General features: G+C 45.9%; 1 protein-coding gene across 1 annotated transcript in view; it reads left to right on the forward strand.

The window, feature by feature from the left end:
• Nucleotides 1-577: 577 nt before the first annotated feature.
• GNAS (GNAS complex locus) overlaps nt 578-22,291 on the forward strand; it is a 128,592-nt gene continuing 106,878 nt past the window's right edge. Inside the window, exon 1 of the mRNA XM_014873819.2 lies at nt 578-836. Coding sequence (XP_014729305.2) covers nt 593-836 — 244 coding nt within the window. The 5' untranslated portion in view covers nt 578-592. The remainder of the gene's footprint in view (nt 837-22,291) is intronic.

Below are 22,291 nucleotides of genomic sequence, written 5' to 3' on the forward strand. Positions count from 1 at the left end.
GGCATGAAAATGGCACCAGGTCTTGGTGTCCTTCTCTCCAGTGGGCTCAGGTGTTGTGTCGAGGAGCTCAGGCGCAGTGTCCAAACTGGACACGAGCTTTCCGTGGACCAGGGCTCTGCCTGACACCGCAGCATCCTCACGGTGGGATGTCGGCTCAGGTCCCGACCTGGCAAAAGCCGGGCTGAAACGTCAAAGCAGCGCTGGTTTGGGGTGCGGGGAATGGGAAGCGCTGAGCCCCGGCTGTCCCCGCGGGGCAGGAGGAGATCCCGCAGAGAGCCCGCGGGTCCCCGCCGGCCCCGGGCGCTGCGGGACGCGATCCCCGCCGCTGGCGGAGGGCGGGCGGGGGGCGCGGGGCCGCTCCCCCGCAGGGCCGGCGCTTTCCAGAGAATACGGTAAACATGTCCGCATCACGTGCGGCCGCTCCCGCTCGGCCGCGGCGCGGGACCGGCCGGGAGGGCGGGACGGGACGGGACCCGCGCTCCGCCGGCCGAGCGGGGCCGCTTTAAGAGGCCGCCGGGCGCCGCCGCCTCGCCCTGCCCGCCCCGGCGGAGAGCGATGCCCGCGGCGCCGTAGGGCGGGCGGCTCCGGCACCATGGGGCTGTGCTACAGCCTGCGCTCCCGCCTGGCCGCCGCGCACCCCTCCGCGCCCTACGGCAGCCGCGGCGAGCCGGACACCCCCGCGCCGGCCGAGCACGGGGACCCGCAGGTGCGGCACCGGCTGCGGCAGGACCTGGTGGCCAAGGAGCGGGCGGACAAGAAGCGGAGCAAGAGCATCGACAAGACGCTGAAGGCGGAGAAGCGCGAGTACAAGCAGACGCACCGCCTGCTGCTGCTGGGTGAGCGGGGCGGCGCGGTTCGGTTCGGCCCGGCCCGCAGGTGCGGGGCCCGAGGCCGCTGCCGGTGCCCGAGCGGGCGGAGGGGGCGGCGGCCGCGGGGGCACCGGGGCGGGGCGGGCGCGCACGTGGCGGCGGCGCCGGGCGGGGGCTCCGGAGGCTCGGCGGGGCTGCGGCAGCGCCGGGGGACCGGGGCCGGGATTTGCCGTACCCGGCTGGGGGTACCGGGGCTGGAGGGGGGCGGTCCGTGCCTGGCTGTGTGCGGTAGGAGCCGGTGGCCGAGGGAAGGAGAGCCGCACCCCCGTGAAGGTGATGCTCGGCGCAGAACGGGGCCGCGGCCGCCTGTCCCCACGCTGTCCCCACGCTGTCCCTATGCCGGTGCTCGCACCGAGCCACGCAGCGGGACCGCGGCAGCGGCGCTGGCTGAGCGGGGGCGGCTCTCCCGTAGGGAAGGAAACCCGAGTTTTCTGTGTGCCGGAGTGATTTGCCGCTGTCCGCTCCGCCTCCCCGACTGCACAGCGCGGGGATGCAGCCGCTCGGGCTGTGCGGTTCCATCCAGCGCTGTCCCTTGTTCCCTGCATGGCAGCTCGTCCCTGCCCGGGGCTGCGCAGGGCTCACGGGCAGGGATGCTCCTGCACGGTGACGGCAGCGGCATTGCCTTCCCGAGGGGTGCCCTATGGAAAGGCGCTTTAATTATGCAGTTGTGTGATGTATGAGCTTGTGTAGTACACGACTCCCACCGAAACAGGCTTAGAAAGTCATGTATTGGCCTTTAGGTAAGTCGAAGGAGGCTGGAAATGGTTGTACTCCTCCTCCCCGCAGTGCAATGCAGGTGGAGTATAGGTTACCCTGAGCACCTTGGAATAATAGAGAATATTTCCAAATACTTCACAAATAACTTAAGCGCCTCTTGCCCTTGGAGCGTGTGTGGTTCCACAGGGCATAGACAGCAAAATATGGCCTTCATCTTCTTGGTGTGTGTTTGCAGCCTGTGATAGAGGAGCAGAATTTTAAGGAGCTTTAGAAAACAATATTGAACCTAGTTTTCTGTGTCTTGGTGGTAAAAGTTTCTGTTCCAGAAGCAGAGTTTCTTTTGATGTGGTTGCAGCTATACTGAGGCCAGTCTGTTCATAAATGTGTCCCTCCTTCTCATGGGAAGGGGATTGAGCAACACTTGTGGGAAGAGTAAAGCTCGTGTGCTGTGACTGTTGGTAAGGAATCACACCTGTACCCAACGTGCATTCCTTTCAAGCACACCATACCTGTAGGTGTGTTACCATTTGGTGTTCGGTTTTAATATATTTCCAGTTTGTTCTGTAGTGAACAACTGCATGAAGGAGGAGCCGTGAGAACTTTTCTTTCTTTGTAGATTAAATGTTGGAAAAAAATCCAACAGCAAGGGCTAGTCTTGATGTTAATCTGCAAGCCTTTAAGTCATAAAGGCTATCTGATACAGGTTTCAGTAGGCAGTATTTCAGTTGCCTGGTTTTTAATAAAGAGCTGGGTTTTGCTGCAGTAACATTGAACACTGAGTGGGTTAAACAACACATCTGAGTGGTTTAGAGTTGTCTATGGTGAAGCCAACAGAGCTTTCTTTGTCGAAGTACTGATTTATAAATCTGATGGATATGAGTCAGTGTTATGCTGGCAGTCGTTTGTTATATTTCAGCCTGGACTTGAATAGCAGGAAGTCACTTTTTGGCCCTCTTGTAAATCTTGGGATGCCTAAGAGACCCATTTCCCTGCTCCTTGCACGGGGACTGTCAGTTTTCCAGTTAGCTTCCTTCCCTTGCTGCTTCTCCCCTGCATCCCACTTTCACTGTTGCTATGAGAATTTTCTGTTTCTAAACTGGAATATGAACTTTGGGATGCATTTGGTGATCCTTCATGTACATCAGCAGGTATTGCTGCCACCGCTGAGTGTGTTTGTGCTGAGATTTCTTAGGAATTGCACACACAGATTGAGCAGGAGGGTGATGTTGAATGCAGGGGGCAGGAGCATCCAGCTGGAATTTAAAGCTGCGACTGAGTCTTTCTCTAAGGAATGGAGTCAGGGTGGGGAAAAAGTGCAGAGCCAGGAATGTCTCCTCTCTTGGGCTCAAGCTCAATAGCAAAAGCTGCAGTAGATACTTGGAGTTTCTCACTTGTGTTCCCAATTTTTTAGGCTGATGTGCTCCTGTGGGAGTTTGCTCAGGGTGTGCAGTGTAGTTATCCAATGGACAGCTTTGTGCCGTTAATTGATTTTGGTTTCTTTAATAATTTTTCAGTCTTTTTTCATTACCACTGTTGTATAAGATAAAATTCCAAGCCCTGGAACTTCTCTTAATTTCAGTAAAGAGAAGATCTTTCATCTGCTCTGTTTTGGAGGCAATAAACTGGCTTTGTACTTGCAGCAAAGTGGTGGGAGGTATTTTGCTTTGTTTTTGTGAAATGCTCAACCAGGTGTAATCTTACTGGATTTTGTTTAGTGAACTGCACAAGTCACAACTTCAAGATTACAATCACTGTTGTGTTGGCAGCATAGTGTGATACTACTGGGAATAGGAGGTGATTTTTCATTGCATGGGGGTTGTTTTTTTTTTTTTTGTTGGAGAACAATCCTGGCTCTAAAAGTGAAAGTCTGTGGTTATGGGGGAAAAGATTTTAAACTTTGTCCTAAAACAATTCCATTACCCACTTGCTTTCTTACTGGTGACAGTAATGTGGGTTTCCCTCTATCTTTTTTTTTTCCTTTTGAAGACTTGAAAGTATGAATCTGGTTTGCTATAAGAGAGTGAACTTGGGCTGGTCTCCTCTCGGTGCTTTGCCAATTTCTGTGTACTCGGCTTTTTCACTCTCTCAGGCTGAACAGTTGCCTATGTAAAAAGTACTTGTAGCTTATTCCCATCTTGAAAAGGAACTGCAGATATCAATAAACGAATAGAGATATATGTACTTGTCACCCCTAAATGTTTATAATAAACTACAGTTTATAAAATAGCAGCCATTCTGAGTCTTCCCTACATCAGTGCTTAAGTAAAAATAATTTTAACAGAAATATTTATGCTGTTGCAAATATGAATATAGGGTATGCAAATGGGAAGTTTTTATGGGGAAATAGATTATACAGAAGAAATACACCCTTTAAAAAGCTGGGAAATAGCAGGGTGAAGACTGACCACAGTCACCCTCTCTGTGTGCGCTGCATGGTGAGCCCCTGCCTGCCATGTAATTAAAGACTGTCTTGTATGGTTTACATTGTATTTTTTTCCACAGGGCTGGTACTTCATTCGGGGCACAAGATGGATGTTGTGTAGTGAATGAGCAGCTATTCAATATTCTTATCCTCCTCATACAATGTGTCACCCTGTGCCCTGTTTGCGACAGTCCGTCCATACTCTGTGCTGAATAAAGAACTGTTGAACTCTTCAAGCTGTAGCACTGATCACTGCAGGGACTGAATGCTTCACAAATGTCAGTGCATGGCACTGCCGTGAAATGAGGTGGCATCCTCCTCTTTTTGTGGATGCTGGAAGGGGAAATGCCACCGAAGACCAAAGCTGAAATTGTCCAAAGGCACCACTGATTTTTTTATTTTTTTGCCTTTGCCAAATTTTAATCCGTAGTACCCAACTTTTTGATGTTGTTGGGGTTTTTTTTAGTAAATACTTTCTGTATTTAGATCATGGATCTCGTTGTGAACACTCAGAACTTTTGCAAAGTGAGCTTTAGGTGCTCTGAAGTGCAGCAAGAAGCACAGCTGGTTATTTATCCCTGCTGGTTGCTGCAGACTGAAGCTGGCCTGGCCTCTCCAGGGCAGCAAATCCCACAAAATATCCCTCCTCTTGTGGGCATTCCCTGTCTTGCTAGCTCACAGGGAGGTGGTTACCTTGGCACTTCTGCTCTTGGGATGGAGGGGGAGAGGAAGACGCCCAATTATAAAGATGCCATATGCTCGAGCACTTGACAAAATTCCCTCTTGTTGACAATATTTTTATTCACTTGCAACTTGTTTCTTGTGCCCCATGTATTATGAGCTACAAGAGAGGGCACGGACTCTGCTGAAAAGCATGTTATCCTTATCAGAAGATCATGTAAAAGATGTGCAGAACAAAACAGACTAAAAATGGAGGAGGTGCTTCCTAATTCTCAAGAAAAAAAATTTTCACACTAAACATCTTATACCAAGTTTGGATTACATTTCCCATTTAAGAAAAGCAGGAATAGGACAAAAAAAAATCCTAGGGAATGCCTATGATGTGTGTATCTTGTAGCAGCCTGCACACCAGCTGGAGAGGCAGCAGTGTGCACTTCTCCAAATGGACTGTCTTTAGTGGTGAAGGAATTACAATATTTTCCAATAGAGCTCCCATTAATTACCAGATACTACAAGAACACTTGGACATGGGAATCTCTGTGGTTTCCATCTGCCCAGTACTTCCCAGGGCAGACGTGACAATCCTGCTGTGGACAGCAAGGAGCTGGAATGCTAATTATGGATCTTCCTTTGCCATGAGGAGCCTCTGCAGGAGGAATCCTACTCAGTTCTCCCTGCTGTATCCAAAATGTGGTGCCTTTTCAGTCAGTAAATGGAGATCTTCTGGATTGGAATATGTTCACCCCAAACAAAAATAACTGGGAAGCTTTGCAAACTTTAAGAAAGCTTTACCCAGTGTGCAAGCAATGCTGGCTGCACCCGTGATGTGATTTGTGATTGTTTGCTGAATCTCAGAACAACTTGGTGTCCTCAGCAGTGGCACCTCTATGCTTTAGATCATTTAGGAAAGTAATTTCTGTCCTGCTGTCATGTAAACTTCATAGGAAGGGGAGAGGCAAGCTAATTGTCTTTTCCTGCTCTGTTTTGTTTTGGTTGTTTTTGTTTTCATTTGTTTTTTTTTTCTCCTTGAGAGCTCCTGATAGTGACTTTCCTCCACATAAACAAAAAGATCATTAGCCTCGGGCAGACACATGGTGTGGAGAGCTTCAGCCAGCATATTTGAAGTTTGGCAAAGTTTGAGCTGCTTCAAACAGGTTCTGGCAGTGGAAGGTGTCTGAAAAGCTGGAGCTGCACTGCTCTGAGTGTGTGAGGATGGATGGCAATGCTGTGGGAGGCAAGGTGGATGTTCTTCGCAGGGATCTGAACTGCAAACTAATTACTTTCACAGCTGTAGCTAGTGCTGAAGGGATGCTCTGTGCATGTGTAAGCATGAATTTTTGTGGGAGGGGAGTGAGGGGTCAGAAGGATCCCCTAATCCCCAGGACCAATCATGTCTGTTGCATAAATGAACATAGCAGCATAAATGAACAAAGTTACTCCCTTTTCCCAGCAGGGATGCCATCTCTGTGTAGTGGTAATCTGTTTTTTCACTCATTAAATGCCTGGTGGCATAAAGATCATAATCTATCACTCTAGAGAGGCTGCATTCATCTGTAGCCATGGATCTCATTTCAGAGTTATCCAAGAATTATTTTTAAACCTCAAACTCCACCCCAACAATGCTCTCTTTTTAACTTGACTTTTTTGAGTTTGTGATCCTGTTGCTTGGTCAAAACCATCTGCTTCCAGAGCAGGCAAAATATCTTTCTTGCTTCTGTATAACTGTTGGCATCATTCTCCACTGGGACATCTTGAATTGAACTGTCTCCTGTGCAAGGGTTTCCCTAGAGGAAGAGCCTGGAGGAGTGCAGTTAATTACATGCAGTTCTTCCCTGGCTCCCTTAAATTTGGGAGTGTCCTTGTTCACAAATATGCATGATTTCATTGAATTTCGTTCTAATTGGCACAATTTAAAAATGTCAGGAAAAGAGCTTGGCAATTCCCTGGTGAGAGGACAGCTCAGATGCTTTTATGAGAAAGCCCAGTTACCAGGCATATAAATCCATGATGGTTTAGATATTCAGACCTGAAGAATGTGTCTTGAGAAGAGAAGTTGAACTCCATGACTTATTCTTATTGTTCCCCTGCTCAGTGAAGCATTTGAGAACCAAGCCATGCAAGCTTTATAAATAGCTCAGCCAAAGTTTTCTTTACTTCCTCTAATGTGTTCCCTCTGCAAAGAAAACCCACAGTGTCTGTGTTTGGGCAGCATTTTAAAAGAGCTGTATGTCACTAAGAGGACAGAAAAGTTGATGGGTATTCTTTGCATTGAGGAGTGTGGGGAGGCAGCAGGTGTCACACAGATGTCAGAAAGTTGATATTTTTATTTTGCCAAGTGAAGGAAGGGGATGCTGAGGAGGATGGGTTGGTTCCTAGCATGAAATGAGATGCAGTTTTACAACCTACAGTCTCGCTCTGTTTAGCCACTTCTGTCTCAGTGTTTTGGAAGAGGGAACAAGTACTGTCACAGCTGTGCTTCCTCTGCATTATGTTACAGGAGACTTAAACCCAAATAAGTTGCTTTTATAAAGTAATGCTTGCATTTTGAGAGCATTCCTTTGACTTTGAAATCAGTCACATCTTGCCCTTGTGCTGTTTCTGACTGTTGGGGCTGCCTTGCAGAGGAATTTGTGAGGTGTGTGCTGCTCCCTTGGGCAGCCAGGAACCTGAGCCTCGACTGTGGATTGTTCCTGTCACATTGCAGAGATTTTAGATTTCACTGATACCCTGGAACAATTCAGATCATGGGCTCGCTGCTGGCCAATGTGTGTTGTGTGCCAGCCCCTGCAGGGACCACAGGCTGCTGAAAGGGTTCTCCAGGCTTTGGTCCTTTGTGACTCTGCAGTTTGGCTTAGGGCAGTTCGACACCAACAACTGGGCAATCCTGTCAGGCACTTTGTTGGGGATGATGAGCTGTGCTGGCTTCTTGGTGGAGGTGACAAACACATCTGAGTCCATGTGCCCGGGAGAATAGAGAGCCTGGAGTGGGAACCAGAGCTTGTCTGTGCCCAGGCTCTCACAGAAATTGGGTGCTCTGGTCCCTGGGGCTCGTAGGACTTGAGCTGTGCCTGCAGCTCTGCTGGGGAGATGCTGCTGCAGAAATGAGGGGAAAAAGGCACTTTTTAGGGTTTGACCTTCTCTTTCTCTGTGTCACCCTCATTGCACGTACACCACCTCTTCCTCTTCCCTACCCCACCCCCCACTGAACATGACTTTGTGGGCTGTATCTGTTTGGGTTTGCATTTTTCCCGATTGTTTTTCATGCTGAGATCTCAGGATCACTGGGAGGTTTTCTGGAGCACGGAGGGATTTGTGTGACTGGGACTCAACATAGGGAGGAAATGTAGATACTGCGAGAAGGGCGTGGTATTGTGAGCTGAAAATCTGCATTCAGATGTTTTGGGTTTTTTATAAATACCAGTTAAAGCTGTCTGCTTGGAAGAAAAGTACCCTGTGAAATACTGTCTTGATGCTTTCCCTGCCTCACCTCCATACAGGAAATTCACAATTTGATACAACTGATTTTTCTCTGCTGATGAAAAGCACGGAACAAATTCCTTTTAGACTGTAAAAGCCGATAGATATTTTCTCCCCTGATCCCTTAGCACTACCTGTGCTCTCATTTCTCCCAGCATCCGTGAAATTCAGCCTCATCTGTAGCATTTTGTGGTTTTAAGTATTGAGTGATGCAGGACTTCACTTGCTCATGTTTCAGAAGAGTATATATTTGTTTTTAACAGCACTTCAGATATTCACAAGGAAAATGCTTCTACTCCTCTGTTTTCCCCAAACAAAAATAAACATGAAATTTGAGTGGATAGTTCTTAAACATGTAAATATCCTTGTGATTCCAATGGGATTATTCATGTGAGCAAGGGCAGTGTCCACTGTCGCCTCAGAGTCGCCTGTGTGCTGCCATCCCACCTGGACACTCCATCCCCTGGTCAAGGCATAGGGACACACCTTGAAACTGGGGCTAACCCACTTTAGTGCAGAACCAGCCAATGTCACCTGAACTGTCAAACTCAAATGGGAGTTTTATGGTACAAAGGAATTATAGAAAATGTTATTTGAAACTTTGTTTGCTGTTAAATGATTTTGCATTAGGAGCTTTGAGAATCTGTTGCTTCTAGTAGAGGTCTAAGCAAAATCTAAATACTGCAAAGGTATTTAGTGTTCAGGATTATTTTGGGAGGGGGCTGAGGAAAGGCCTGATAAGTTATGTACTTGACCGCATGTAGTTAAAAATATTATTTGGAATATAAACTTCCTTGTCTGAAGACCAGCTTTATGCACCAAGTCAAAAAGCAGTTCTCCTCCTGGCCTCCATAAGTATACCTTAATGCTGCTGAATCCTGGAAATTATGCAGGGCATGCTTTTTAAATGTTGATTTTGACTTCTTGCCTGGGACCAAGTGTAAAGTCTTTCCAAGGAAATACTTAGAAGACTTGCAATGAAACCCAAATGCTGCTGCCAAACCTTAGTTTTTAGAAAGGGAGTAGGGGGCAATCCAGCCTGTTAAAAACTTCCAGTTGTTTGTAATTAAATCCGCTTCTTCTGTGCACAATAAACATATACTTAGAAAAATATCATTTTACATAATACTTATGTGGTTTGGTGCTGCTTTTCAGCTGCTAAAAATCAAGCAGTAGGTTTGCTGTTTTTGTCTGGGAAGGTTACTGGGAGCTGGGAAGCCAGGCTGATGCAGCTGTGCCACCGCAGTGGCACGGATCCACGTATCCAGTGGTGACACACAAAGCGAGCCAGGGAATCCTTTTCTCATCGTGAACCATCTTTCCCACTAGTTCAAGTTTGTTTTGGATTGGCAGGGATGGGAATGAGGAGCAGATAAAAATATCCCTCCCGCACGTCCCTCCTCGCCAGCAGCAGCAGCAGCAGCGCTCGTGGCTCCGCTGGAAACTCGGGGCTTGCAGGAACCTCAGCACTTTGGGGGCTGGCACGGGGCAGGGACCACCAAATCCTCACCACCCTGAGCTTCTTGGTCTGCCACGGTTCATTCAAGATTGTTTCAAATCACTGCCATCAGTCATCTGGGGGGTGGGACGACATGTAGGGTGAGGGGCACAGCCTGAGTGTGAGTTTATCCAAGAGATAAATTTTATATTCACTCTTGACAAGGGAGGGGATGTTTTTCCAGGATGGCATGGAGAAATTGTCAGTTTTTACTGGGCAGGTTGCAGGAGCTGTCGATGGGTGTTCTGATGGAGTATGCACGAGGCACAGAAAGAGCAGAGAGGAGCAGCTTAGAGGTATTATCTCATAAGTGACATAAGAAAAACTATGAAGCCTTGTAGAGCAGATTTGTTAGGATTTGAGATGAAAATCCTTGTTGCTTGCTGAGATTATCCCCCAGCATATGGCAGGGAATGTAACAGAGATATAAAATTAGCTGCTAATAATCTGGACACCTCTTGAAAACAGATGTTTGTAGTCCCATATAACTGTTTGCTATTTTGTTTGTCTGAAATCTGGATTACTCAACAGGCCTGGCATGGTATTAAAAGGCTTACTACCTTCATTTCCCACTGATCTCAGTACAGATCACCCCTTTCTTAGGAATACTGCTGGAGTAATCCGATGTGAAATTGGGATGGAGAATTGGGAAATGGCTCTCACTGCAGTGCCAGCAGATGGAGTTAGGCAAGGGCAGGGAGTGGTGGGGAAGCTGCAGGCATCTCCTTGGGCATCTCCCTGCCACTGTGGCACTACCCCAATGCTATTGCATGGGCAGTGTTCATCTGGGGCTTCTTGAGAAGATGAGTTTTTGGTAGATCTCTATGGCAAATGATGCTGCAGTTGAAAACCCCTGTTACACATTTTGGTAGTTTTGGTACCCCCTTACTCACCCTGACTTTTAGCTGTTGTCTATAAATACCTGACTTACCCTCACTGTTGTTTAAGGCACCAAAGTTCCCAACCCTGGGATGTAATTTCCAGAGTTTCTCTTTGGGATCTCTTAATTTATTTGTTTCTTGAGCAATCTGCTTTACAATGCTCTTGGTATGCTTAAATTTCTTTACATTAAAAAAAAGCTTCCTAAGTTTCTTTTCTTAATTTACATTATTGGAAGACATCTTCTTGGAGCCAGAAACCTTTATTAAGGTGGGGGGGAAAATTGTTATCTGTCAGTTCAGCTCATCTGTTTTCCACCCTTTCTTTCGTGTTAAACTGCATTTTGGACTTAATCTTTTACAGTAAAAGCAAGACCTTAACCTCAACTTTTCTTTCTAAGTTAGATTCTTTTGACCTGGCGTCATCTTTGTTACAAAACTTCACACGCTGCAGTACAATAATATTTTTCTTGTGGTGCAATGAACAGCGCTGCAGACACTGTTCCAGATGGGGTAATTTTTCCTCTAAATTAGCAACTGCCTTAATAGATATTTCCCGTGGCTTCCAAACTACGTGGTGTTGCTTGAACGAAAATGTAATTCCACTGAGAGATTTCAAGCTCAACTTTTGCTGAGCTTCCAGAAATAATTTAAAATAAAAGTATTTGTACAGTTGAAACGAGTTTGCTAGCACATTGTGCTTACATATTGCAGTTGTGTCTTTAGAATTAGATGGGAAAGCTGAATGTTATCTGGTATATTATTCTCAAAGAACAGCATTCTCATGCAGGTTACCTTATTGATGTAATAGTTAAACTATGGCAAATTTATTTTGAAACAGCTGGAATATTTCTTTGCATCAAGAGCAAAAAGCCCAGTTCTCTGCCTCCAGAGATACTTGTAAAGCTTCACCTCAGACTGATTAATTTTCTGTCATTTTAAAGTAATAATTTGAGATTGCAATTTTAATGTGAACAGCTTGCTTCTGATTACTTGAAACTTCCATGGAAGGGTGTAGAGGATTTTTGTACACAAACAAAATGTGATGTGGACTCATGAAATCCTCGGTGGAGGTTGCTCTAGCAGGACACGAGTGGACTCTCAGGAGCATTTGCTTGGGTTCTTTGTCACAGACAAACATGGAAAAAGCAGGAAATAATGAAAAATCCACTAGGACATAGTACAAGCCTTAGGATCACAGATACTTTTCAGAATGTCAGTTTCTAAATAGTTGCATTTAATCCAAAGAAATTATAATATTTTTGTTGGTTATTCAGCTAATATCATTAGCGTGGCCAATAGCAAACTATTAAATTTAAACTGTGCTGTTTCTAATTGTTTTAAGATTACAGGATCTGTAATTGCTTTTGAGACGGAGAATTTGTAGTTCAGTCCCATATTCTTCATGTAACTCATTGCCTCTCCTGGTTCTGTCCTGAGCCACCAGCACACTCAATCATTCCTTATGCTAGGCAGGATTTTTTTTTTTTAATGCCAAAACCCACCAGGACTGTTCCAATTTTCTTACAGTTCCACCAAGTGAAAGGCCCTGAGCCACCTTCAGGCTTTGCCCCGGCGCGTTGCACCCTCTGTGCTTTTGAGGGTGGGCAACCATTGCCCTGGTCATGGCTCACACCCCACATTCCAGAAATAGCCTGGCACTGGATAGGGTGCAAAAGGGACAGGAAAAGGCACTGGGCAAGCCCTGTGTGTGAGCATCATTTGTGTCTGTGCATCAGCATCCAGCACGGTTTGTGCTCATCCTTTCACACCGCAGGCCTGGGAGGTGCCGTTGGAGCTTTTGTGTTTGAGGAGACAAAATGGGGTTTTTGTACAGCCAAAGAGCTAAAGCTGTGCCTGCAGGGTGGGAGACATCCCTGCCAGCTCCCCATGGGAACTGGGCTGGGAGGGCATGAATTTGTAAGGTCTGTGGGAGCAGTTTGGTTCAGCTGAGCTTTCCTGTGAAGATGTCACAAGAAGAGTGCGTGCCTTGGCCATTAGGAATTTGTCCACACTGCATTATTAGAACAGATTCCTATTTTATTTTTTAAATTTCATTCTCCACCTGCATCCTACTGTGCATAGAGCAAATCTTGCTTCTGTGTCTTGGGAAGAAGCAATTTTCCAGTGCTTCCCAGAATTTCCTGCAGAAAGAGATTATGTCACATCTGACCCAGATGCTTATGGAAATCTGTGCCTCAGCACAGTAAGTTCTGGGAGGAACCCTCACACTCAGGAGCTGATCACAGCACTGAGGACATGGTTTGGGGAAGAGAGCTTTTCCTTGCATTAACTCAAGGGGCAGTCAAGCACTTCGGTTTGGCCCTATTTCCAAGCTGGACCTTCTTATTTTTCATGTGGGAGTAGTGTCCCTGGGCCTTTCAAACCACCAATATTTTTTCTCCTCCTGTCCTTTGATTAAGGAATTGTTTGTTGACACTTCAGTGGGTTGTGGCTTTGATGACAGCAAACCAAGACAAAGCTGCTCACTGCTGATAGTTCCTGGCTTTGTCTCTGCTTCCTAGATGTGGTCAGATAGAGGTTCTAATGGTCTTCCAAGTTGTAAGTAGGGATAATTCTCAGTAGAAAAGTAAATTCAATGGATTTTTTCATTTCTCCAGCTGTTCCCTGTGCATATATGTGGACCAGACAGAAGAACAATGACAAGGCTATGTAGATCTCCAAGCTAATTTTAATAGTCTGCCTGAAAAAGCAGATGTTTAGGATGAAATAGAAGGGTTCTCTTTGCTCAATAAATGTTTAAAAAGTTAGTTCTGTACATATTTCAAGATAATTTTTCAATGGAAAATAAGTGACTGAACCTACCATGGTAGTGTTTCCAGTGAACAAAATGTGGTGTAAAGTTCAGATTTACATTTCTTATTATAGCTTAGAGGGTTTCATCTTAAAGGAGTTTTAATAGGTGCCAAATGCTCTCAATAACTGTCAAGGTCAATTATAGATGAGATTTTTTTTTCTCTATTTTTGCATGGAGCAGGAAACATGAAGCATCTTATTGGAATTGTTCCTAGAGGGTTTGAACTTTGCAGATGTGTGAGGTTTTCATATATCGTGGTAAAATGCTAAATCTGAAGCTCAGCAAATTACTCTGCTGGCTGCTAACAGAAGATTGCAGCTATTGCTGGGTCGGCAGGAAAAGAGATGAGACTGAAGGATTTCCAGCCCAGCCCAATGGAGATGTCCTGGTGGGTAACTGGTCCCATTGGAAAGGTGTAGAGGCAGAAATGTTGAGGCCTTGTTTTGGCACCTGTTTAGGCCTGGATCCTGGCTTTATTAGCCCTGGCTTTAGCTCGAGGTTCTGTTTCTCTCTCAGCACAAAAGAGAAATCCCCACCAGATAGATGCGAGGTGAAAATCACACCAAAGTTTCCCTGGCAAATATATCAAAATCAAACGATCAAAAATCAACAATCTTCAGCAAAGGATGAAATACAACATTTAATTCAACATAAAACCACTTATCATAGCATTACTTACTGTTAATTTAGCATTTGCTTTGCACAAACTTAGAGAAAACCTTTCAGCTTAGAACAGCTTGGCCGTCGGGGCTGCTGCTGTCCCAAGGCCCCTGGATCTGTCTCGAGGGCTTCAGCAAGACAGAACTCGAGGGTAGAATGTGCTGCTCTGGTTTCCAGCTGTAAACACAGAGATCAGCATCGTGTCACTAACCAGAACTGTTAGAGTTGGTCGTGCACTTTGTTATTACCTGGCTTTTTTAAGCATAACTCTTCACTACCATAGAACACTGTAGCAGAAAGGATTAATTCCTTTGCAGATAAAGTGCTGAGTTACTTTGTGCTCTATTCTTTGTTTTCTTTTCTTGGCACATGTTGGTTTTAGGGCATCTTTCTATGATTGCTTTCCCTCTATTAACTTTATTCCTGCCTTTTTACACTTGGAGTTGGTTTTTGACATATAAGGAGTACTCTGTACTTTAATATATTTTTGTAAGACTGATGCTGTAGTTCTCCCTAACCTTTGGCAGAGCAGGTCATATACTCTTGGATGTGTTGTTCACCATGCCTCCTTTACCATATTTCTGTTTTCTCAAATTTAAAGTCAGGCTTTTTCTGAAACACTGGCAATGGAATTTTTAAATATTAAACTATTAAGGACACAGAGCACTGTTATAAAATGATGGAGAAATACAGTGCTGTAGAAATATCAAAAAACATTGGGAAAGGTCTTTTCTGTTGTCACTTTACTCCTTCTCTGTTAAGCAGTAAATATTGATCAAAGTTACAAGTCCTAGTTCACCCCCAATATATATTTTTTTGAGAAAATCGTGTAACTCCTGCAATGAAAAACACTGAGCGTGCCAGTTGAAAATGAGAAAGAAAGAACAAAAAGTGGAAGGCCTATAATAAAAAAAAAAAGTCATCAAATGCGTTGCATTGGCAGAACTTTTGAACAGAGTTTTCTAAGACTGGTGAGTTGTAACTTCACTCAACTCCAGCTTGTTTGACATTGTAGCAGGAAAAAATTGGGGGGCTTAATTGCACTAGTTCATAAAGAGCTGAAACATTGCCATAACCCATGGAGAACAAAGCAGTCCATGACCTGACACTGGAGACAGATGTGTGCCAGAGGCAGAATCTCAAGAAAACAGTCCCCAACAGGGGGGATCTTAGAGCTTGCACTGAGCATCCCAAACTGCATCAGCATCCTGCAGGACCCAGCTCCTGAGAGAAGGAATGTGGGAAGGATGCAGTGGAGAATGCAGCAGGTGGAAGGTGCAGGAGGGATGTGGGTTTATTTGTGAGGGCCAAGAAGCCCTTGCTGGGAAGACGCTTTTAAAGACCAGGGAAAATAGTGCAAAACAGGGTAATCAACATGCCCATAAGGGACTACAGCAGCTCATGTATCCCTTCCAAGAGAAAAGAGTGCTTACATCTTCATCCCAAATTTTCTTTTTGCTTAGTTCTATGAATACATATGCTTTCTCACACTTTCTCATTTAACCTAAAGTAAGGAAATTATAATTTTAAAAAATTCCAAATGAAACTGGTTTTGTGTCGTCCTTCCACTTTATCAGTCTGTGCAAATATGTGAAGGCATAGCTAGGTGCTAACCTTGAATGTTTAATGTTAGGACTAACTTCTGCTCATTGTTTACCAAAATAGGGCCACTGTGTAACAGCAATAATGTAAGTCAGTGTCAACACCGGCCACTAAGATTTAACAGAAGTTCATAACTGAGTTCATAATAAAACCAAGTCAAGGTTTTTAGGGTGAGTTAAATTTATTGCAGCAGCGCCCTCAAGTGCTGTGACACTTCCTAGGCTTGATGGTGTCTGTCCCATGGGACACTGTCATGTGCTGGGGCTTGATTCTTCAGCACATTTAGCCTGGTAAGACCATGTAAATTATTTTGGTGGGATTTTGAGTGCTCACACAAATCTGTGAGACTATTTAAATTAATACCAGAGTGAAGGGAAGGGTGCTGGTTTGGGAGTTTCCCCTTTAATTGCTCTGTGGTAAGAAAGGTGTTTTCAGGACCAGTTTGGTTGGAAATGATGGGGGAAGGAAACCTGAGCAGAGGAGCTTTCTTCAGGCAGGTCAGTCCTAGGCCAGGTCCTGCAGGATGCTGATTGAGTTTGGGATTCTCGGTGCCAGCAGAGCCCAGTGCACAGCTTTATCCACTGCTCTGCAGCTTCCATGGCCTTTTCTTAGTTTAGGCTGCAGAGACAGAGGAGCAGAACCTTATCTGGTGTGACTCATTACCTTAACAGAGAATTTAGGATTTAGGCATAGTACCCATTCCCCTTTTGTACTGAGGGAACTGTGTCTGGTAGGCTGTGGATTTAACCAGCACATTATTGATCTAGGGTATAAACTGGACAAAACTATGGCCGTATAAAACAACTGTGGTCTGCTAGAGGTGTTACACATCCTAAACATACATTGTTATGGTTGTGCAAGAAGCCTGTAGGCTCTGGACTCCCTGGACTATGTCTTTGCCAGCAGAATTGCAGCTCTCCTTGAGGCAGCTGCTGGAGGGAGCCCTGGTTGCACTCACTCCTCAACTTGTGAGTAATGAAGCCCCAGTGGCTCCTAGAATTGCAGCATCTCTCTCAGAAGTCTGACAAAGCTGTCTGTGTGATTTCCTCCATCCTCAGAAATCCCTTCTCTGGAGCTCTCCATCTCTTGTCTCCCAGCACGTCTGATCAAAGTAGGTCAAGTCAGTTTTGTTCAAAAGCAGAATTGCCAAGTGATGCTGCTGTGTCTGGAGAAGCAAATTCAGCCTGAGAGAATGATTCCATGGGGGTAATGCAATCACAGCACCTAATAATTACCTGTATCCACAAAACGAACATCTGAGGCATTGCTCAGAGCAGAAGGCATCACTTGCAACTCTCCCTGTGCAAAAGTAATGCCCTTTCCTCCTAATTATTAAAGAGTATTTTTGTAAAGGTACTTCAAAGTCTTTATTTCGTATTCCTAGCATATACTATTCAAATGTGTGTTCTGTAGTGTCCTTTTGTGTGGGTTTTTCTGGATCCAGAGGGAATAGCAATTGCAGTAGTGATAGCAATCTGTGGAATGAGGAATTGCAACATTTGGGACATACCCACTCCCTATATTTTAGTCTTCAATGAATATTTCTAGAATAAAACAGGAGAAAAGGAAGAGGTCAGATGGAAGAGAATTTAGAAATCATACAATTGTTTGACTTATGAGAAAAATAGTGACACATCTTTAAAATAAACAAATACAAAGGTCAGTGGCCAGAAATTCAGTAGCCCGGGGCTTTTTTTGGCCACTTAAACAAGGAAGTTCTAAAGCCTTTGGCCCAAGTGCTTCTCTCTGCTGCTCATGGGGAGTTTCACACAGCTCCCCTTAGGTGACCTCGGGCTGGTTTTGATTGGCACAAAGGAAGAAGAATGGCTTTTCTTTTACGGGGGGTTTTATCACTCCAGAGCAGTGCTGTGAAGAGTTGGTCACTGAATTCAGTCCCCACTACAGCTCCCTCCTGCTGCAGGTGGAGGAAGATGTACTAAAGGTACACCCCTCTGCAGGTGAGACGTGCAGCAGGCTCCTTAGATATTTTGGACCAGAACACAGTGGCAGTTTGTGAAATACTTTATTTTAGATACATCACACCCTGCATTACGGTATTGCAGGGACACCTTGCATTGTCCCTTTGTTCTCTTTACACCTCTACCATCACCCTCCAAAAAGGAGGAGGGAAAAGAAAACCAAAAAATGCAAAACCAGAACGTGAGGGAAAAAAGGAAGTGACATTATTTGGCAAAGCTTCAAGGGGAACATGACCAGGGAGTTTGGTTTTGCTGACAGAAGAGGGGGCCAAAGCTGCAAGGACTGAGAGTGGGTTTCAGGTGAAAAAGGAAAGAGGGTGACAATGGGAAGGAGCAGAGTGAAGGGCCGAGCACTCTGGGTGCATGAGAGAAGCCTCTCCCAAGCAGTGTTGTGGGTGTGAGATTGGGGCACAACTTGGGCTACAGCTGCCACTGTCCTCTGGCTACAGTTTTGACATCTGCAATGGGTTATTATTTGGGGGGAAAAAGTTTTTTGACCTATACTTTGCTTTAATAATAATATCAATTTCTATAACGTTACTGTGCAGGCATTTATTCATAGCTTGGGTGAAATTTTTGTCTCTGTCTTGCTTCTGCTTTTGAAACCTAGGGCATAGCACTTCCATGTCTAATTCAGGCCTTTTGGAGAGCACTGTCTGCCTGGTGGGAAAGTACCCCCAGCCTCTGGGCTGAACTCTGTTTTGCCCATAAAAATATTTTGCAGAGCAGCCATAGCAAGATAGGTTTGTCAGGATGCTTCCATCTTCCTGTGCCTCCACATGCATGTTTGGCTGTCATTCTGCAACAGCTTGGTGATGGCTAAAAGGGAGGATCATCGGGATTTCTTGCAAACACAGAGTTACAACACTGATAGCAATGTGGCAGCAAAGTTTCTGTTTCCCTGCTTAAAGCATCTGCTCCCAGAAAAGCATTTGCAAAACTACTGCTGCATTCTCCTATTAATGACTTTCAGGATCGTGGTTTTCAGTGATTTTTGCTTCTAGCCTTTCTGAAAGCAACGTGCAAATGGCACTTGATTGCTAATGTCACATCATGGGAGGTGGTTAGTCTGAACCCCTGCCTGTAGCATGCATCTAAAAGCAAATGGAAATTGACAAAAATCTGTATATTATAATAAAAAATACACAATGCATACAAAGAGCACAGCTCCAAGAATTCTGATCAGCCTGCTGCATGTCTGGTTTGGTGATATGTAAAATTTTGGACAGGCAGTGGTACACATGGACAGTTTTCGTTCCTGTATAAACAAAGCATATGAGTGCATACGTGGTTGAAGGCAAAATACAGTCTGAAAACTCCTGTGCAGGCAGGACAGGAGGTGATGTGACTTCCCACCGAAAAGCCAATCAAGAAGAGTATCGGGAAAGCAACTGAAATGGGCCTATTAGGAGGAATAAATGTAGGTAACGATGTTGCCAACTGTTACAATCATTTTTTTCTCTGGGTCTCACCATGGTTATTGCTTTTTTTTTCCCTCAGCTACAATCCATGGAGCACTGGCACTGAACTTCTGCTGTCAGTCCAAACAAGCCACGTTTTCTAGCTCTTAAGAGTTCTGAGAAACGTTTCAAGTGTTCCCAAAAGGCTCATAACTGGAAGGTGTATTTTTCCTTTAAAGTCTCAAAACTTTGGGAGGGTTTGACCCCTTATTTTAAGTAGCTGGGATTTTCACATTGGTGATAAATTTCTCTAAAATACTGTTGTGTGTGGCATGGTGTTTGTTGCCACTGTTCAGTGATGTGTGAGCTACTATCCTCCTCCTGAGCTGTGATTCTTTGTTTTAGCAATGAGAATAAAATGAGGAAACCTGCGCTTCCAAAGAGAAGAAATTTTAAAACACACATGCATGTCCATGTGAGATGGGAGGTGACATTGGTGTGGCACCTCTATCTTCTCGTGGTAAGGAGTGGCTTTCACTGAACTGGGTGCTGGGCTGTGCCCTTAGGACTCTGTTCAGTCACGCAGCTCCTTCTGCTGCACGTGCAGCTTCTGAGTCCTGCACATGCTAATGGGAGTTTCTGACAAATTCAGAAGGTATTAGTGAAGGAATAAATCCCTCATTGTTGAAATCTCCTGGATGAATAATTACTGCAGATAACACTGAGTGTTTATGCCTTTGCCAGTTGTGGTGCCACTTCTCGACCAACTTATAGGGGGGACTCCAACATTGCCGTCCAACCCCCTCCTCACCTAAACCCCAGAACAACATCTAGACTTGTCTGGAGTCAATCCACGAGCTGTTTCCAGCATAATTTCTAGAACCACCTCTAAAGCCATGTCTAGAGTAATTTCCATCTCTTAGGGGATTTATAGAAGAACCTTTGAACTTGCCCCTGGGTCAGGGTCTGCAGTGAGTTCATGTGTTGATCACACATGGAGCCAAGCTGGAGCTGCCCCTGGAGCCTCCCTGTGCTGCCTGCGGGGTGAGGTCCTGCTGGGACCCCCTCCCACCTCTGCTTCACCGCCTGCCCCTTCCCTGGACACTGGGCAGCGGGGCACGGGGGCCAGGAGGGCATGGGGCAGCCAGCCTGGCTCACTGGAGTGCTTTTTTTCTTGCTCTTGTTATTTTTCCCGTCACTTGTGCCGCTCTCCCCGGGAAGCAGCAGTCATTTCAATGTGCGCTTTGTGGAAGCAGAGCTGTCTGAGCCCTTTAAGCGGGAGATGAGCTCAGGTAGAAGGAACGCAGAGAGCTCCTTTCATCAGCCAGGGCCCCGCCGGCGGCTGCGGGGCATGTCCGGCCAGTTATAAATGGATCATGTGTTGCTATTTTTAGCCGAGAGAGGATTGTAAATATAAAAGGGTATAAAGTGCAAAACTTAGCAACAGTGGCGTTTGTTTGCTTTTTTCTTTTTCTTTTTTTTTTTTCTTTTTCTTCCTCTCCCCGTTGGCAGGAATGTGTTTAGAGAGGAATGAAGTTGGAGCAGGAGCTTTGCCCGTGGACTTTGCACTGCTTCTATAGACAGAGATACATAGATCGGTATCGCCGGGCGGGGGAGGGAACGAACGGGCTCCTCTGGTGCTGTTTGAAGAGATCCAAAAGCGCTGCCTGAAACGAGATGGAAGCGCTGAGGGGGAGCGGGGGCACCCGGGGCGGGCCGGGGGGAGCGGGGCCGGTTTGGGGACAGAGTTCAGCAAATGGAAAACACTGACACGGCTAAAAATAGTAACAGCGGGGTTAAAAATAGCATCTGGTGAAATAAACGTGCAGTAACTCCTGAAACCCTCCTGGGAAGTGCTCCCTCCCGATCCGCCCCTGCCCTGCGCCCCGCTGCGCTCCAGCCAGGAACCCCAAAGCAAACCCCCTCAGCAGACTGAAACCATCAAAGCACACCCCGCACTCTGCAGAGGACGAGCTTTGGGGACTTTCTTGACGATTTTTATGGATTTTTGTTTTGGTTTGTTTTATTATTTTGTTTGCTGAAACTTCGCGCCAGAGCAAGGAGGAACAGATCCCTCTTTCTCTGACACTCGCGCGGTCCTGGGACAGAGCAGTTAGAAGGTCCTTGGGGTTGTTTCTCTTTTTTTTTTTCCTTCCTTTTCACCTTTTTGGTGTGTTGTTGTTTTTTGGTTTTGGTTGTTTTTTTTTTCCTGGTGGTAGTGTTTTGGTGTTTTAGACCGTGTTGTCGCTGCTGGGAGTGCAGGGCTCGGTGCTGCCGCCCTGCCCTGGGCCCAAAGCCGAGGGGCAGAAGGAGCTGAAGCCCCCACAGTGAGCTCCCCACATGAGGGAGGTGCCGGCTGCTCCAGGCACAGGGAGGGGACAGCAAAAGGGCGACAGGAAAGGATGCAGAGACCTTGAGGGGCTTGATCTGTGGAGCAAAGGCTTGGCTGGTCGCTTCTCTGGAGGTGTTGGGGGTGGGAAGGGGTCAGGGAGGAGCAGGAGCTGCCGGGGTGGGCAGGGAGGGCTGGTGGAAATCTCCTTCGAGATCTCTTATAGCTCCAGCTGTAAATGCGCCTGTTTTGACTGGACCGGGTAACTGAGGCAGAAACAATTGTGACAGACAAGGCAGACCTGGTTCCTGAAGCTGCCCCGCCACAGGACAGGGACAAACTGGAGGCCCTGCAGTTCAGAGGCAATTACATGTTGAAGCAGATAAATTTTTATTTTTCCCCCCAGCCAAGCAGCTGAAAGTCTCCACCTGGCTTTTTGTTGCCCAGGTTGAAGGGTGGTTGAAGGTTTCAAGGGTGCATTTTTAACACTTCCCCACGGGGTGTTTCTCTGCTCTGGCTGTGGATGGAGGAGATGCCCTGGCAGGCTTGGACCAGGCTCTGCCTGTGGGATTCCAGGTGCTCCTCTGCTGAAAATCTGGGAAACTGAACGTGATAAATGTGATTACAGCGCTTTCTGTGTCGAGGCATCACTGATGCATGTGGAAGTGGCTCTCAAATGCAGGTTGATGGCTCCCTGTTTTCCCAGGTCTGGTGCCAGTGCTGGAGGTGAAAGGGAGGGCATTTATCTGGTAAAACGAGAAAGGAGCAGAATGTCCTTAATTGTATTTAGCAGGCTAAGCCCTGAGCATTTAATTACTTTTTTTTTTTTTTTAAGGATTGGACATTCCGCAGCTTGTTTCTCTAGATCATTTTAAATTAGTTTTGATGTTTAAATATATTTCATATGAAGCCTGTCTAAATCTTTTAACCAGTATATTTTTGAAAGCACAAATATGCTTTC

Source organism: Sturnus vulgaris, chromosome 17 (genome assembly GCF_052056855.1).
Source record: "Sturnus vulgaris isolate bStuVul1 chromosome 17, bStuVul1.hap1, whole genome shotgun sequence".
Taxonomy (NCBI): domain Eukaryota; kingdom Metazoa; phylum Chordata; class Aves; order Passeriformes; family Sturnidae; genus Sturnus; species Sturnus vulgaris.